This window comes from Coffea arabica, chromosome 1e (genome assembly GCF_036785885.1).
Source record: "Coffea arabica cultivar ET-39 chromosome 1e, Coffea Arabica ET-39 HiFi, whole genome shotgun sequence".
Lineage (NCBI taxonomy): Eukaryota > Viridiplantae > Streptophyta > Magnoliopsida > Gentianales > Rubiaceae > Coffea > Coffea arabica.
This window is the reverse complement of record NC_092311.1, coordinates 47,145,193-47,164,659: the sequence shown is the minus strand read 5'-3', so window position 1 is coordinate 47,164,659 and position 19,467 is coordinate 47,145,193. Positions and strand designations below refer to the sequence as shown.

The following is a 19,467-nucleotide window of genomic DNA, read 5'->3' as shown; positions in this document are numbered from 1 at the left end:
AATGGGTTCAACCGGGTTCGATAGGGGTTGAACCGGATGACGTCATAAATAAAATTTATTTAAAAATTAAAATATTATATGTAAAATACTTAATAACATGTTAATATTAATAAAGGTATATTCATATATATTTGATGTTTCAAATATATTTAATAAGAAAATGCAAATAAATTAGAGCAAACAAGTAGCAATTTATATTATTTAATAAGCATTAACAAGTTTAGAATTAAAATTATGGATTTAATTGAAAAAAAACACCAAACTTTAAGACAACATTTATAAAGTATGAAATATTTGAGGTATGTTAATAATTTTTAACAACTTAAGGATCAAAACATCATATTAAAAATATTCTGACCTTTCAAAAAAAGAAAAAAAGAAAAGAAAAAGAGACTGGGTTCATTTTTCCAGTCAAATCCGGGTTTTGACCTGATTTGACCGAGTTTTTGATTTTTCGGTTTTTAGGATTAATTTGGACCGGCCAACTGGCCGGTTCTCAGTTCGACCGGTCGAATCGAGCGGTCCGGTCCGACTTTAAAAACAGAGCCAAGGGACCTTCCAAGAAAGTTTTAAATTATCTTTTACTTATGAGAAATTAGAGAAAAATGACTGTTGGTTATTATTAAATAAAAAAAGAAAGAAAGAAAACTATCCTCAGAAAAAGAATCCTGCAAAAATTGTCTAAATTTAGGGAATCGCGATCTCGGCCCGGTCAGCCCAAACCAACCGCTACTGCCTTGTGGCTGCTTCGGCAAACTAGCCTCATGGTTTGAGAGAGACGCAACTAGGGCTGCATATATGTATATATTTAACTTTACTTCTATAAACTACAATCGTATAAATGTATGCACTTCTTGTTCCACAAGAGAGGCTTATCCAGACCAACCTGAAATCGAAAGTAGTTAATTTATACCTGCCAAATCTGAAAGCTTAGAACATCAAAACAAAATTAAACTGTGTGTAACGCGGGGGCAGAGTACAGAACATTAAAAGAGTTTAATTACAATTACGATGAGCAGGTCCCTTTTCTGCTCTTTTAATCAACTTTAGTAAATTTATTTCTGATGCAGTGGTATTCACGAAACAGAAAAAGGTCTCAGTGATCTAGTGCTAATGAATTCTTTTCATGCAGGACAAAACGCTTGCTTTTGAGCTTTTTATATTAATTAAATTTTGCATGAAATGGGAGGGGACGTAAGACGAAGACACCAATGCATGAAGTTTACAACTTGTTACATCCTCTTCGATTCTTAAAAATATTATAACTGTGAGAATCGAACTAGATTAGGAAAACTTTGAAAAAGGGAAAAAGTTACTCATCAACAAATCGAAAATCGTATAATTCCTCCATTACAATGAATTGAATGTTCTGTACGTAGAGGTGAGATGAGTTAGATAGTATGGAAGGATGAAATATAAGTAAGAGGTTTCGAGTTCGAAATTTTCCTACTTACACTTAAAAGGAAAAAATGTACAACACGTACCAACACTTGAGTGATTCAAACATGTAAAATATTATTATTTGAAAATAAAAATATATCTGACTGAAATAAAAAAGCAAAAGAAATTTAATAGATTATTCCGCTTGGCGATTAAGATAAGTGCCTTGCAAATCATGGTGTTGTTATAGTTAGGGTTGCAAACGAGCCGAGTCGAGTCGAGTTTTGAGCTAATCGAGCCGAGTCTCGACGAGCCAACAATTTTCAAGCTCGAGCTCGACTCGAATCAAGTCGAGCCGAGCTCGAAAAAATTAAAAAAATAATTATTTTATTTTTTAAAAAATAAATAAAATAATATTTTTTTCTTAATAAATAATAAAATATTAAGGATATATACGTAATTTTACTATGAAAATAAAAATATATATATATATATAATATACGTAATTTTATTATTAAATAAAAAATATATATATATATATATATACTCAAGTTCGCGAGCCGGCTCGCGAGCTAACGAGTTTAATATTCTGAACTCGAGTTCGAGCTCGAGTTTAACTCGAGCCGGCTCGAGCCTGACTCGAGTCGGCTCGAGCCGTTCGATTCGTTTGCAGCCCTAGTTATAGTCATAGTAGTATTATTTGACAGAATGTCTGAAAGCTATGACATCTTGGATACGATAATATTGGCTACTATGATCGCCAACCTTGACGGATTCGCTCATCATTATTTTTGTAGTAAAACTTATTTTGAGAGTTTTACTCTACACCTTTTCTGTTCATAGTTCATACACTCCCCGGGTTCGGACAATTAGCTGCACATATATAGCTAGAGATCATTAGGACAAGAAAAAACGCAAATGGACATGTGAAATATGTCTTGCGGATACTTAGTTAATTTGTTCATGTCAAATAAGGCTGGCTATAACATGATTGACTTTTTTTTTTTTTGTGAAAAATAACATAATTGACTATATACTCGCAGAAATAGTTACACAGTTGAAGCCTTCCCCATAACCACACCTAGACCTATAGGAAAAGATCATCTGGAATTCAGTTAACTTGATCATGGACGATTCACACTAGTTACCACACCATCACACATCGATTGTACTTCCAATTCAGTGCGAAAAGGAACAAACTAACGTCTCAGAATTCAGAAAGCGAAGGAAGGGGAAACAATATTTGTGTTTAGCTTTTAAGAACAGCAACCAAAATGAATTTTAAGCATGTATAGTAACAACTAAGCATTTAAAGCTCCTCATGTTTTAACGGGTATTCATCAATTTCACCTTTGCACTACCCTTTTCTCTTTTTCATTCCAACCAAAAAAAAAAAAAAGGAAAAGATACTTGAACCAAGACATAATTATTCTCAATTTTTCTTAAATTCAATTAAGATGGATAATAATTGTATCTGGCAGGACGGCAGGAAAGCGTTTACATTTTCTTCTGAAAATGAAGTAGTTGACATGCATCTTGTCGAACCAAAAAGACAAAGAAAAGAAAAAGCCCTTGCAAGCTCACTTTTCACCTAGACCAGATCACATCATTTCAATTTTACTTGTGCAATCTTTCTTAATCACGATAATTTGTTTGCGCAAATTTGACTCCTTGAATGTTTTTTCGTTTTCTCTCTTTCTTTCTTGCAAACCAGCAAATGCTGCTTGAATCAGTCATAATCGATCTGTTTAGATCATCAACATTATAGAGGCAACATACCATCAATTAAACGAGTACAATTTTCTACTAACAAGAAAAACGATGCTAGCAAACAATTGCGAATTGCCAATTCCGTAGAAAGCTTGTCTTTTGACTATGTCGCTGGTTTTTAATATGCTGGATTGCTGATTTCAAAGTCTGAAACAACCCCTCCTCCCGCCCGGAAAAAATTTTAAAAAAAAAAGAAGAAAAAAGCTGCATGCAGTAGTAAAAGTTCCCCTTTGGCAGGAGGAAATTTGTATTTGCAACTGCCCAAAGTCGAAGATAATGAACTACCGGAACATGCACGTAAGAGTTAATTGTTGCCTTGCAGGTCAAGTCTGCTTCTGACGGCTTGAATTCAAATAAAGCCGTCTTTCAATTCACCATCTTCGATTTTATTTCAGTAAAACAGGCACTGCTATATCTAGAGACAAAACTTACATTAACTTTCTGAACCAGAAGATGCACATTTTGTTCACATTGGTTGATTCCAGCTGCAAAGTAAAATTTATGGCTTGTGATCGTCGGAATTTAGTATCAATCTACTTGCGTTATATGAATAAGATTTAGATGAAAAAGATACCGTCCATTTCAATTGGCTGGCATAGAAATATCATGAGCACATGCTTCCTTCAAGCATTACAGTTCTAAAGTACGAAAGCACTATTTTTGCTAATTAGTATGGTAACTTGAGGGATAAAACTGTTTTATAAACTTGAGCAACCCAAATATGATTGTGTCCCAACCTTGGGAAAGGATCTGGTTAGGTACGATTATTGTACTTTTTACATTATTTGATATATAATTATATTACATTATTGTATTCAGAGTAAAAGTGACGTACATGAATAAAATATTTGATATATATTAAATACAACATTATCGTGTATTTATACACTAAAAATTTAAACATATGCAATGACCGGATGAAAAGGTACAAAACATAATTATATTGAGTACTTTTCCGTGAACTTAATTTAGGAATTAGTGCACCAGTCATTTGTTGCTCTAGAGTCTCCATAACTCGATTAATTAATTTAAGTTCTTGAAAAGCCTTCTTTTGTTTGTTTGTTTTAATTCAACAACAATAGTAAGAGGTAATAGGTGACTGTAAATAAGACTTTAGACAAATTTTTCAGACGATTAAAAGAAAAAACATATACAGTAGCAGTACCTGACAAAATGTAGAGGGAGAAAAAACATTTTTTTCCCTTTCTGGGTAGGTTTAAAAGGAAAAAAAAAAAACCAGTTTAGTATCCGGGAACCGGTTATTAGTAGAATAGTACACGGAAAGAAGGAACAACAAATTATTGAGTTTTCAGATTCAGAAGTGGAAATGCCAAAGCAAATGCAGACCAGAATCAATTATACGACCTTCTAGTAGTCTTTTTGACTATTTTCCTTGGGATTATATGCCATCAACAAAAATATGAGTTGCTTTTGCACGCAGACACCACCACTACTCTAATAGTCCAGTGATTTGCGTTTGTCAAATACATCATTGGCTGCTGAAAACTCACTGCAAAATGATGCTGGTATTAATCGTTAGTACATTTTCTTCTCTAGGAAAAAATAGTCAGCCCAAAAATTTTGTCAAAACAACACTGCGATACTTCCATCATCAACTAATAATATTCATGCGTTGAGACTTCAACCTATATTAATTGGTCATTGAAAGTTACACTTTATAAAATTGCACCTAATAGAGCAAATAACACAACCAGAAGATGGCGAAGAACTATTGTCAAAATTTTAGCTTTGACTTTCAAAACATTGGGATTTTTTTTTTAATCTAAGGGTAGTTTCCAAACCCTGCAAGAGAAAAAAGGGCGGTTTTGAAGGCCGAATTAGAGATCTCATGCATATAACTAATTTTTCTATCAGCTAAATTAGGTTTTAGGGATGAAGCGGCGTCTTTATCTCCAGTTTTCTGTAGACTATGATACGCACTTGTAGAAAAAAAAAATTCGAATAATTTGATGGGTAGAATGTAGATGATGAATATATATAAAGTAATTCATCTTGCTTCTAAATTCTCTAACTGTAATAAAAATAGCAGAATTGCAGGAGTACTATCGTATGGGAACGTTTCTACTTGCCTCGGGACCTCACCGAAGATGGAGAGTATGTCAATGGTTGAAGTTGCAGTCTTTCTACATCGCAATATGCATCAGCAAAAGTAAATATTGAGAACTCAGAAAAATAATCAATGAAAATGGAAATTGGTTTGGCAGTCTGGATCGTCATTACATTCACACTGTAAAATTAATGCTGCCCACCTGTAAAACATCAGGAATGGAGCTTAGCCTGATTAAACTTTCTTCAAGGTTTTTGATAAAGAAATTACGTAAAGACTTGAAAGACAGATTCTAGTTTCCCAAGTGAGTTTTTCTACTTTTTAATTTGATACTTACAACTCTATTGAAATATTTATCTACCCATTTTTACAAGCTTCGTTTGGACAGATTAAACATCCTAAAATGCAAGTAAAAACCGCTGGCTCTATGTTGATGCTAGAACTGAATTAAATGTACTAACTAGTTTGATTTGCTTGAATTTCATGCTTCAATTATTTACATACTAATGTGGAAATCCTTTGATTGCAGCATCAATACTCAATTAATCAAGCCAACATTTTATTTTAAAGATTCTCATTTTTCTGGTTAGAAGGGTGTTGTAATTCTTATATCCATGCTTACTGACAAGTTTTTTCTCTGTTTCAACGAAAGTTGTAAAACATCAGGCAAGAGCAAAAAAATAATAATAATAACATATAGTAGATTAAGTTGGTATTTTAACTAATAATATAAAATTAAGCATGAATTAAGCGTGAATTATAACTATGACCTTTATCTTTGGGGTGCAAGAATTCATCCTAAAGTGAAATCATCAATTTCTTGAAACTTAACAACGCTCTTATATATCATTTTGTGAACTATGAGAAATTGTCTCATATTCATGACACTAATTTAGTGAGTGATAGTATTTTACTGATTGTGTCATTCAGATATTGGAACGAGAGCTAGCTAACAAAATTTGGGGAAAAAAAACTCTAGTACGTGTATATATGTTCAGTTCTGTTTCATCTTACTTATAAGCTTTTTTACATTAAAAAGAAAAAAGAAAGAAAGAATATACTGGAATTTATATGTTTTGAGTTGTTAAAGGTTTCATTAATTCATTATTATTGGTCTATGAAAGAGTAAAACCAGAAATAATTTAACAAGAAAAATAATTCTTGAATCAAGTAGTTCTACATAATTTTTTCGTGCCTTTGAAACTCAAACACTATGGCTCCGTTTAGCAAGTGAGTTTTTTGGGTATTTGTCTAAAACTTTACTGTAGAAGTTTTTTAAAAAAAAATTTGAAGTGTGTTTTTTTTAAAAAATATTTTAAAGTGTATAGTTTAAAAACTTTGATAAGTTTTTTGAGGTTACTGTAGTTAAAGTTTTTAAAAAACTTGTAGCAGGCAAACTTAACAAAAAACTTGTCTGCGAAACAAGGCCTATGTTCCATACGTTTGACACACCTAATGTGAGACCCCAATTCTTGTCCCGCAACAGAAGTGGGCTAGGAAAAGGAATGAAACATATGCTTGAGTCTATTTGGTTAAGAATTAGTTGGATTAATTATCTTGAACTCATAGTGTCGCTCAAAAATTATTGGAGTTACTCATCAGTAGATGAGCGTCACAAATGGTATCAAAACAAACTCTAGAATCCACGTACGACTAAATAGATAGATTGAATTCATTGGATTTCGTAACGACGCAAAGATCTTAAAAGGGGGTGAGTGTACGTAATACCTCAATTCTTGTCCTACAATGAAAGTGGGCAGAAGGAAAAAGAATGAAATATTTGCTTGGCCAATTAAGTTATTAATAAATTAACTATTGGAACTCGTGATTTCGTTCAAAATAAAAAAAAAAATATTAGGGCAGTCGAGTGAAAAAACTGATTGGATTCCATTGGCTACTCATGCAAATTGCCATGTGAATAAGCTTGACAACTGCGTTGAATGCAAATTGCCACAATACAAGGCACTATGCAGTCAGCTATCTTTGCATTTCTTTTTGGCTTAATAATTTTTTTTTACCCCTTTTATGGATAGGATTTTGGCTTATCTAATGGTCGGTCAACTAGGGTGTTTTCTGCAACCACAAACGCAAGATATAAAACTGAATGGCCATAATATATTAATACATTTGCTTTGAAAACAAAAACGTAAATAGAAAATTAAAAACTATGTTTATGTTACTATATTTTGTAATCAAAGGATGATTTGTCTAAAGGAAAAGGAAGATTGAAAGATTGACTTTGTCGGGTCGATTTCCGCCTCTTTCGTTGTCCTCAAAAACATTTTGCTTTTGGCTGATTTCTTATAGCTAAAGATCCAGCCCATCAAAGCCAGAACTTCCAATTCCAGAAATATATTATTGTATATCTCCAGGAAATTCAATTCAGGTGGCAATAAGATAAAAAGATGATAGATGATATATAATAGTGTGGGCCAAATTATCCACAAACTAGATGAATTCTCTTCCACAGAAATTAGGTGAAACCCTTCTAGTAAATATTTTCTCCTTTGGCTTTTCGTTCTTTGTCCTCTTGCATCTTGTTTTATCTCCCTAAACTGCCTCACGGTAGTTGACACTTCTAACCGACCGGGTCAACCACATTTTGGGCATTTTACGTTTGAATTAATCTTCTACACACTGATATTATATACATTTTTACCGTTGAATGCATGACACATAATTCGAATTTAAATTTAAAATTTAAAATTTATATATGTATCACATATCCAATGGTGATAGTGTATATACTGTTAGTGTATATAAGACTTACTCTCTAGATTTTACGTTGCAAATCCATAATTCAAACTCAAGAATTTAAGAAAAGAAACTTGCATGCGAATCCTAGCTATAATTATTTGGATTTGGTTCTTAATTCATTTTACGAGTCAAATTCTTAGACAAATATGTCCATATATGCGCATGTATACATCAATAGTACAGACATGATCATTAGTTTACTCAATTGTGTACAAGATTAAAGCAGAATCTAATCGCATTTCTTTCTTTCTTTCTTTTTTTGTTGGCACATGCAATAATAAATTGATCTAGAGGCCAACCAATAAATTTCCTGCATCAATGATTACTCATATAAAAAATCCATAATTAGGACAATTGCTCTTTTCTTATTCCCACCTACTCCGGTTCTAAAAAGCAAATCTACTACAGTACAACTACATGATTTTGACTAAATCAATCACTAGCCACTTAATTGGTGATCTGATGAATCCAACGGCCAAAAATGATCAAATAACCAGAATATTAAGGAAGTCAGTCATAGAGAGTTGACTTGGGGGATTGACTTAACCTTTTTAAGAGTTTTACGTTAACAAGGAGCCTCAAATTCTAATTTTCTCTTCTTTTTTTTTCAGTGATCTAGTCAAAGAAATATGTGTAGTTTATTAGTTGTGCCTTCTTTATAGTTTCACCCCCCCCCCCCCAAAAATAAAATAAAATAAAATAAAAGCTCACTAGTAGCTTGATATGTTGATTAAGTCAAGAATCTCTTTCTTGTGTTTCTCTCACGTTCTTGCTAATATGGCGACTTCATTCCTTTTTTTACTTTTCTCCGATTCTTTTTATCTAATTCCGTTTTGTTTTGGCTTTCTTTGAAGTTTAAAGTTTAAAGTTTAAACCCATCCCATTCCCCGGTCATCAGTCTTCTTTTAAAGCTACGCGTCTATAAGTCAAAGTCATCATGTACTGCTCTCTTCTACGTTTCCCTCCTCAGCTTAATTGGAAAAAGTGGACCATAACCCGGCTATATATGCATATGAGTCTCCACCACCATTTGATTCCTACCAAGTTGTGATTCCCACATAATTACTCTCTCTCTCTCTCTTGTCCAACATCAGCATCAGCATCAGCACCCCTTTTAGCCGTCTAAGGAGTTATCAACATCCAATATTGATACTCAGCTCCCCAGAATTCATTCATCTTTCTTTTACTTTCATCAGTAGATTCAGTACTAGAGCAAATCTTTGAAAAGGGTTGTTAAATTTACTAAAGTTTGATAGAATTGTAAGACGAAAGACGATAAAATATGGCTGGAGGAGATGGAGGAAGATCCTTGGAGCAAACGCCGACGTGGGCTGTCGCCGTCGTGTGTTTTGTTTTGGTTGCGATTTCAATTTTGATTGAGCATATTCTCCATCTAATTGGCAAGGTAAGCCATAAAAATCAGTCGGAAAAAAAATGGTAATAAATACTTAATTCTGTTGCAGCTTTCCGAGGCTAAATTTTACTCATAACTTCTGGGGGACCAATGTTTTACAGTGGTTAAAGTCAAAGCATAAAAGATCCCTTTATGAAGCTCTGGAAAAGATCAAATCAGGTAAGAAAAATCGCAAGGGTTTTACCTCGTTTATTGTTCCTATTTTAAGGGTTCTTTTATCTAACTTTGTTTATCATGTTTTTTTTTTTAAATGTTTACTCCTCAGAGCTTATGTTGTTGGGATTCATTTCCTTGCTCCTTACGGTAGGACAAGGTCCAATAACCAAAATATGTATATCCAAAGAAGCTGGAGCTACATGGCATCCGTGCAATAAGAGGCAAGAAGCAAATTTGGACAAGTATTCTGGTAAAAGTCATGGAGAAGACGGACGGAGACGACTTCTATCAGATGACGGGGCTCGGCGTATTCTGGCTTCGGGAGGGGCCGATAAATGTGAAGCCAAGGTACACGACTAGGTCTTCTAGGCTTCTTTCTTCCCGCTTCGATTTCTCCGACAAGTTTCGAATTGTGATGGTACCATCTGATGATAGGTACCTGGAAAAATGTGAAATATAACGTGTAGAAGAAATATAATGAAGTGTCAAAGTGACGGAAATGATCATTCGTAATGAAACTTATAAAAATATCGATATTATCTTTGTTTAAAAATTAAAATAGCTGAAATGATCAAAATATATAAATATAATATGCATGACACTCTATTCTCGTATGGTTTTATATTTTATCATATAACCTCTTTATAATTTAGTGTTTTACCATATAATCCCTCTCTGATTTTCAATATATATATATACATAACTCCTCTATGGTTAATAAATAATTTTCAACTTTATATAGGAGTATTTTTGATATTTTAGTTAATTTCATTATGGATTGCAAATTTCATCACTTTTAACACTTTAATCCAAACCATGAGCGGGTTATGTATAGCTTTTGAAACCATAGAGAGGTTATATAAAAAAATACTACTAAATCACAGGAAATAAAGTATAATTTGCCCTATAATTGATCCATGATTTGGACTTATTGAAATTGTGCATGGAATGAGGAAAATGGTTGACTGGCGTATTGGACAATATGGTTATTTTGCAGGGGAAAGTATCGTTTGTGTCAACAGATGGTATACATCAGCTGCATATTTTCATCTTCGTCTTGGCCGTTTTTCATGTCCTCTACTGTATCTTGACCTATGCCTTGGGGAGAGCCAAGGTAGCCTATCTTGTTTTTCGTCAACCTTTTCTTTTCTTTTCTTTCCATATAATCATAATCATGGTTTCTTGATGGTAAAATACTTCTGTGATGGTATCATCAGATGAGCAGCTGGAAGGCATGGGAGAAGGAAACAAAGACTGCTGAATACCAGTTCTCACACGGTATGACTACTATGTTGTACTAACTCTTTTATCTTCCTAGCACAAGCAATCAACCAAAATAATAATAAAAATAATAACAGTAGTGTACCAACCAAAAATTCCAACATCTTAAATGCATGTAACCTAATGCTATTCAGCAGTGAGACTCGTACCTGCATGAGCATATACAACACGCTTTGCCTTTGTCGTGGGATAAATAATACATTTGTCGTTCCATATCTCAATTGTAACGTTGTTTGTGCGCATGCAGATCCTGAGAGATTCAGATTTGCCAGAGAAACCTCTTTTGGAAGAAGGCACTTGAGCTTCTGGAGCAGGACCCCCTTTCTACTTTGGATTGTAAGTCTCAGACTGATTACTTCCTAGATTGGCTGCAAAATCTCACGATTAAGATTTTGTCTGTGGCAATGCACGTGCACTTTCATACATACATACATATATACATACGTGTATATATATATATATATACATACATAGGTACATATATATATGGCCATAGAAGGATGATAACAGACGACGAATGTTTTTAAAAGTTGCTCATTCTCCAGATTTCGGTGATTATTTTACATTTTTCTTCGTCAGAAAGTTTGAAATGTTTACGAGCCTAAGAAAGAAAAACACGCATAAATGCCTAGAAGAACCTCAAGGGATAGGTTAATAGTTAATGCTTCAACAGAAAATTAGAAAATCAATTATCTCCTTCTTGTTTCTTTTCTGAAATCACTGTTTCATCTCAAAAAGAGAGTTAAAAAAAAAAAAAAAAAAAAGGATTGTACCGTCCCGAGGATAACTAAAGATGGTTTCTACTTTTTCATATATGCCCAGTAATTTTCTTGAATTAGTAGATATATCCCTGAGGAATATCACCTTGCAGCCTACGGCCCCACACCTATAAGATGTTAAATTAGTTGGCGGGTCAGAAGTTCTACTGTGTTTGACCTTTTCTTCCTTTTCCATTCTTTTTCTTCCGTTTTTTTATTGGGACAAATTAATTGACTACGAGAACACCGATTCGTCCTGTCCCATTCCCTTCGTTAATGATATCAATCTCTATGGCATTGAAAAATTTTCACTCAAATACTCATTTTGAGTGGCAAATATAGACATTTGACCTTTGTTTTGGGTATGGTTTCAGGTCTGCTTCTTCAGGCAATTTGTCAGGTCGGTGCCCAAAGTTGATTACTTGACCCTAAGGCATGGATTTATCATGGTAACTTCACTTGTACCATTTTATTTCACTTCTTTTTTTTTCACTTGTATAAAACTTTAAAAAAAAAAAAGAAGGATGCAAGCCAAGCCACTCAATCAATCTGCAAGCGATCACTTAAAGTCAACTTCTGACTTTCTTCGGAGCAAGAAATGATGATCCAGCATTCATTTAATTTAGAGCATAAAAAAGAAAGTCTTCTTCCTTTTGTTTTTTTAATTCTAGTAAGAGGTTTAATGGTTAAGTATGACCCATATATTTATGTTAAATTTCAGGCACATTTGGCGCCTCAAAGCCACGCAAATTTTAACTTCCAAAAGTACATCAATAGATCACTGGAAGAGGATTTCAAAGTGGTTGTTGGTATCAGGTTGGTAATCCGGATTTTTTATCTTTTATCTCCCTAATATATTTTGTTTTCAGAAGTTATTCAATTTTCTTGGATTCACAATGTCTATTGAGGATAGACCACAGAATTAGATGTACATTTGCCTAACTTATTCATTTTTATCCTTTCAACTATTTTCAGCCCTCCGATCTGGTTATCCGGGGTGATCTTCCTCCTCTTCAATACTCATGGTGAGTGAATGTATAGTATAAATTTGGCAAATTGCTAAATCATTCTTCAATCATCTCCTTGTTGGCACTTACAGCTATCAAATAACGATGAGGCTTCTGCCTCTATGTCAACAATAATCTTAATTGTATCCGCATCTTCTATTTCCATCCATTTGACTAATTTCTTTTTTTTTTTTCATGTCCGATTAATTGGATAGGCTGGTATTCATATCTGTGGCTGCCATTTGTCCCACTGGTGGTGAGTAGTTTTCCTTAAATAATTGATGATCCTTTTCATATTGATATATCATATTATAACTATCATGTATTTTAAGTCTCTTTTTGTGTGTGTGCGCACGCGCGTATTTTTTTAGTGAATCGTTTTGAATTCAGAATCTCCTACTTATAATTCCCCTTTTCTTACCTTACCATAGAATCCAACCCGCGTCCAAGTTAAATGGTTAATAAGCGGGTGAGGCGAAATGTTGAATTAACAAGTAACAAAGTCTCTATGGGATTTATAACTACAGATAATCTTGTTGGTTGGGACCAAGCTACAAGTGATTATAACCAAAATGGGCCTAAGCATTCAAGAAAGAGGTGAAGTTGTGAAAGGCGTGCCAGTGGTTCAGCTTGGAGACGACCTCTTCTGGTTCAATCGTCCACGACTCATTCTTTACCTCATCAACTTCGTCCTCTTCCAGGTATCTAATTTACTTATCTATTTTTGCCAAGAAGATAGAAACATGGATAAATCTGCCTTACTTTTACACTCACTCACGCGTGAAAATCTTTTTGTTGTCTATCTATGGATGCAGAATGCATTTCAATTGGCCTTCTTTGCCTGGACTTGGGTACGCAATGAGTCGCCTTTTATCATTTCCAATAACCTATCCATATAACGTATAAATAAATTTGAAAAAAAAAGAACCTGCATTTACAAAGTCTGATCATTCAATCAATTTTTCTGCAGTATGAATTTGGGTTGAGATCTTGTTTCCACGAGCACTTGGAGGATATTATAATCAGAATATCGATGGGGTAAGCAGCATCGTATTGTCTACCATCCCATGATCTTTGACACAATATTATGTTAACTATGGCTGACCTATTGGATGACGTGCTTTCAACAGGGTTCTCATACAGATTCTTTGCAGCTATGTCACCCTTCCTCTATATGCCCTTGTAACGCAGGTAAGCAAGCAGTTTTCAAAGAGTTTGTCCAAAATCTACTTCTTTTCAAACTCATCTCACAAATATTTAATAAGAATTGAAGATTCCACCACATATAGCATTGAATCCGATAATATTGAATAGTAAATTGTGAGCACTCGCTATCAGAGGATATGGATTTCTTTTCTTTTTAAAGTACCAAATTTTGCACTATTGGTGCTCATTCTCTGACTTTTAGTATAGTGCACGGTGCCCACAAATATCTTTCCTTGCTTAAGAATTTGCCAGAATTGAATGTTGATTAAGACCATAACCATCAAAGCATTTAATACGTTCAACTTTTTTTTTTCTTCATGAGATTGAAAGTTCAAGTTGACTGATTTTTGCGTGGTGTGGACAGATGGGTTCCACAATGAAACCAACAATATTCAACGAAAGAGTGGCCACAGCCTTGAAAAACTGGCATCACACAGCAAAGAAACACATCAAAGAAAGCAAGCATTCAGGGCTTGCATCCCCAATCTCAAGCAGAGCAGCCACACCATCCCACCACCTATCCCCTGTCCATCTCCTCCGCCGCTACAAGAGCGAACTCGACAGCCTCCAAACATCTCCAAGAAAATCAAACTTCGACATTGAACAATCGGAGCCCGAGTCACCTTCTCCCAGCCAATTCCACCAGGGAAGTATTGATCATGTTTCTTCTTCCCAACACCAGCACAATATTGAACTTGGATTCTTGGACCACGACGGTACTGATGTTCAAGCGCCTAACTTGTCATCACAAGTGGCTCCTCTGCCTGAACACGAAATCAATACTCGTCATTCAAATAGTGGAAAATCAAGCGAATTTTCATTTATTCAAAGGAATGCTAGTAAATAGATTGATTGATACACGAGGGCAGTGAGGTCCAGAGGCTTCTTTTCATTTGTATATAAATTGGAGGAAGCCGGGTTCTTGGCAAATTGCAAGTCGCTGTCGAGGATAAACGCTGGCAATAGCAAAAGATCAGCGAAACGGACATAACGATTGACGCCACGCCGGCCCATAACATACGTCTATCAGCAATTGAGAGGATTTTGAGATTTGTTTTTACTATCATTTGTTTATCTGCTTTGTAAAGCAAAAATTTTCGTTGCAGATTTAAGGCAACTTGTTTTGTATACATAATAATAATACAATGAGAAACTGAAGAAATCCCGAATCCAACTTTCGATCTGAAAAATCAAAGTCTTATTATTGGCAGTGCGAAATGCAAGTTCTTGGAGTAGACTATTGTTAACGTACGCAGTATCTCTAGAAAGAACGTTGAACTGAATTTTGATTGGAAGCATTACGCTGAATTTTCAGTATTTGCCAGCTTTTGATTTCTCCAAGTCGTTGCGATATATAATGATTATATGCACAATCAGCCTGATGGAGATGTCACAATTTGTAATATGGGAAGCACTAGGATCATTTGTACATAGACGACTGATTGATGTATGACATTCAGTCTCTGCTCTCAACTTCTAAGCAATGGACGAATGATGCTGGCCTTACTCAACCTTACTTTAGTCGGAAACCTTTATGGTAGGAAGCCTTTGACCATTCCTACCGTAAGCAGTCCCTCAGAGCATGATACGTGTATTTGTAAAATGAGAAACTCATGGACCGTTATGTTGCAGTGGTAACACCTGTGGAGATAAACCAAACAAGACGTATACGGATGCAACCTTTTTTCCCCTCCAATTCCTCCGTTCACTGTGCATTGTTTCCCTACTGCTTTATTACATTTAAAAAATTGTGAAACTATAATTTTCTAATAAAATTAATAATAACATACCAACAATATATACCCATGACATAAATATATTAAACAATTATAAAAATATTTAGGATTATTTAGAAGTTGCTCCCAAACACCGTGCAACAAAATTTTTCATTCAAACTAACGATAGTACGAAAAAAAAGACTAATTAACGAAAATACGATCTCGAAAAATTTTTAATTCACAGTCACAATATATGAATTCGTGATAAATACAAAAAAGTATGGTACTTTGATTATATAATGAAAGAAAGCCATAAAGATCAGACCCTTTACGGGAAAAGTTTCATTAATAAAAATACCAGCTCTTTACGACTTTCTTATCAGTCCTCCAACGTATGAGCAAACTGCCAATAATTAAATTAGTAATTTTTTCGATTTATACATAATTAAATTTTTTTTTTTTGCATTTTCACAAAAAACAAATGAAATTTTTTTATCAGAAAGCACAAAAGTATTGGTCTAAAAGGGAAAGGAATAGCAGATATATACAGTACTTGTATTTCACATTCAAAATGCTACAGTGCTGTTTTTTAAAAACACCCCCTGTTGACCTTGGTCCCTAACTTTTGATGATTACAAAACAAATGGATGTTGCTAACATCTCCTCAAAGGCTTTTTCAGTAATGAAACAAATCAGGTTCAAAGATTAAGCACATTTGAAAAAGACAGAGTATGCTGAACCTGTCGGACGCTCAAGAAGACAGTATCGGACGTCCGATAATCATTGCACAACTTCGGACGCATGCTTCGGACGTCCGATAGGATCCTTTGAAGTCGACAAAACTATCGGACGCTGAATATGTCTTTACCGGACGTCCGATAGAAACAAGATAATTTCTCAAATCTCTTTGTTTGCTGTCGGACGCACAAAAAACTTGTACCGGACGTCCGAAAGAATTGAAAAAAATCTCTTAAACTCACTGCCTGCTTCGGACGCATAAAACAGGCTATCGGACGTCCAACACTCCAACGGCTAGTTGACTCTTCAGTTACTTTCTATCCGTTGGAAGCGCTAATGAGGAACTTTCTTGGTCCTATATAAATAGTGGTTGGTCAGATATTTCAAACAACTTTTGCACACTGAAAATACAAAAGATCTAGAGTGATTTTAGTGAGAAAATACTCTTCAAAGAAGATTTGTAGTCTTAGTGGTGTGAGATTCATTGTAAGTTTTTCATTTGTAAGTGAATACTTCATGAGTGTAGCTCTATAAGGGTTGTCCTGAGGGATAGTAAAACGTCCTGGCTTGACCGAGTGGAGTTCGGGGCAAGGAGGAGGTGAACCTTCCTTTGTACGCAAGAGTGATTGTATTTCATCAACTTGAAGTAGCTTGTTTGAATTAATCTACAAGTTCAAGAGGAGTTGGGTAGTTAATTGGTTTGCAATTCTTTCCTTTTTATTTACTTATTGTTACATTTGTGATCTGTACATTGTTTATCTCTTCTACTCACAAGCACTTGTACTTTCTCATCAATTGCTCCATTGTGTGGTCGCCTAGAAAAAATGTTGTCTTTGATCCTTACAATTGGTATCAGAACTTGGTCTCCTAGAGATTAAGCTCAATCGGTTTTGAAGTAAAAATGACAACCAATAATGCCATATTTTTTGAAGGACATTCTGTCATTAGACCACCTATGTTTAATGGGTCAAATTATGTGAGTTGGAAAGAAATAATGATTATCTTTTTGCAATCAATTGATATTGAATTGTGGTTATTATTAGTGAAGGTCCATATGATGCCTCTCTTATAGATGAAAATACTCAGAGATCTAGACAAAAAATAAGAAGTGAACTGACTGTTGCGGATAGAGCTCATCTCACCTTAAATGCAAAAGCCATGAATGTGTTATATTGTACTTTAGACTCAAATGAATCTATTAGAGTCAAGGGTTGCATGTCAGCTAAAGATATTTGGGACAAATTGAAAGAATTTCATGAAGGTAGCGAGAATGTTAGAGAGCAAAAGAAATCTATCTTAGTTACTAAATATGTATTGTAGATTCAATGATCTTATTAAAGATTTAGAGGTTCTAGAAAAGGAATATACCTTAGGAGAGAAAAACAGAAAAATCTTGAATGCTCTGTTTAATGATTGGGAAAATAAAGTGACTGCTATTGAAGAGACAAGAGATCTGAATTTCTTGTCCATTGAATCTCTTATTAATTCTCTAACCTCTTATGAGCTGAAACTTAAGTCCAAAGTGTAAGAGGAAGAGAATGTGAAAGTAAGAAGGAGAATTGCTCTAATGGCATCTCAAGATGAAGATGATTCTACCTCCCTAGATGAAGAAGATGCGGAAGCTGATGATAGTGATCTAGCTCTCATCACTAGAAGTTTCAAGAGGATTATCAACAAAAGGAGATTTAGAAGAGGAGGACCTAACAATTCAGATTCTAATCAATTCAACAATGCAAGAAACAAAGGAAGATATGAGCCCAACAAAAAGTAAGGTGACAAATGCTGTGAATGTGACCAATTTAGACACTACATGAGTGAGTGTCTAATGAATAAGAGAAACGGTGAACGAAAGCCAAGATTCAACAACTTTCAATTTACATGGAATGTGTGCAACTCCGATGGTGAAATTGAAAAGGAAGAACAATCTGCTCAATTGGATTTTATGGCCATTGGAGATGATGAGGTAACAACTTTTAACTCTCAATTTGAAAGTGATGATGAAACTGATGATGATATTGAATCTTTCATTATAAAATTGCATGATAGTTTGAAAGAATCCTATGCAAGAAACAAGGAGTTAAAACAGAAAATTAGTTTTTTGTTTCGAGATAATACAAATCTTTTTCAACAAAATAAAAAGTTCAAAACTGAAAATGATTACTTCAAAAAGAGTGAGACTGCTTTACACTTTGAACTTGATAGAAAAACAAAGTTTTGTGAATTGTTCAAAAAGGAACAAGGTGATTTGAAAAGAAGAATGGATGGTCTAAATGAGTTGCTTAAACACAAGAAACAAATCTGTTTTCAAAAGAATAGGTTGAATTCTAATTCCAACGAATTTGCTATTTATAAGAGAAGACAAGTAAGATTTATTAAACCTGTTCATGTAAATAATTCCTTGATTATGTGTAATTTCTGTTGTCAAAAAGGTCACATGAAAAGTGATTGTTATGTGAGAAAAAATATAAAAAATGCATGAAATGCATGTGGATAGTTAGACATGATGCTAACTCTAACAAGTAGGAGATATTGGTAAGATAGATGACTTTTCTGTAATTCTTTTTTGAAGTTTCTGATGCTTAGAACTGAGTTTTTTTCTTGATGTTTTTGAATATTACTGAATTTATATGATGTCAAAAAGGGAGAAAAAAGAATAATTCTGATCTAATGATGATTTGATTTGTTAAACTCTCTGTGATATGTTGGTATGTTGGTGATTGCTGATTTCTGGTATCATTTCTCTGTTTTTGTTTGGAATGTTGGATTCCCAGTTATTGTTGCTGGATTACGGTATGAGATTTTTACTCTCACCTTATGATGACAAAAAGGGGGAGATATGGATGCTATGTGTAAGGGGGAGTTATTCTGAATTCATAAGTTTAGATGCATTGTGTGAGGGGGAGTTTATGCTTATATGTTCAATTTTTTTTTCTTCCATCCATTATTTTGTCATCATCAAAAAGGGGGAGAATGTTGACCTTGGTCCCTAACTTTTGATAATTACAAAACAAATGGATGTTGCTAACATCTTCTCAAAGGCTTTTTCAGTAATGAAACAAATCAGGTTCAAAGATTAAGCACATTTGAAAAAGACAGAGTATGTTGAACCTGTCTGACGCTCAAGAAGACAGTACCGGATGTCCGATAATCATTGCACAACTTCGGACACATGCTTCGGACGTCCGATAGGATCCTTCGAAGTTGACAAAACTGT

General features: G+C 34.3%; 1 protein-coding gene across 1 annotated transcript; it reads left to right on the top strand.

The window, feature by feature from the left end:
• Positions 1-9,003: 9,003 nt before the first annotated feature.
• Positions 9,004-14,971, top strand: LOC113708214 (MLO-like protein 6). Its single transcript, XM_027230680.2, has 15 exons — positions 9,004-9,380; positions 9,491-9,548; positions 9,655-9,893; positions 10,543-10,659; positions 10,763-10,823; positions 11,074-11,162; positions 11,959-12,033; positions 12,306-12,400; positions 12,560-12,609; positions 12,807-12,847; positions 13,119-13,292; positions 13,407-13,442; positions 13,562-13,629; positions 13,722-13,782; positions 14,162-14,971. The coding sequence occupies exons 1-15, from the start codon at positions 9,258-9,260 to the stop codon at positions 14,642-14,644; spliced, it is 1,770 nt and encodes a 589-aa protein (XP_027086481.2). The 5' UTR covers positions 9,004-9,257; the 3' UTR covers positions 14,645-14,971.
• The last annotated feature ends 4,496 nt before the right edge of the window (positions 14,972-19,467 follow it).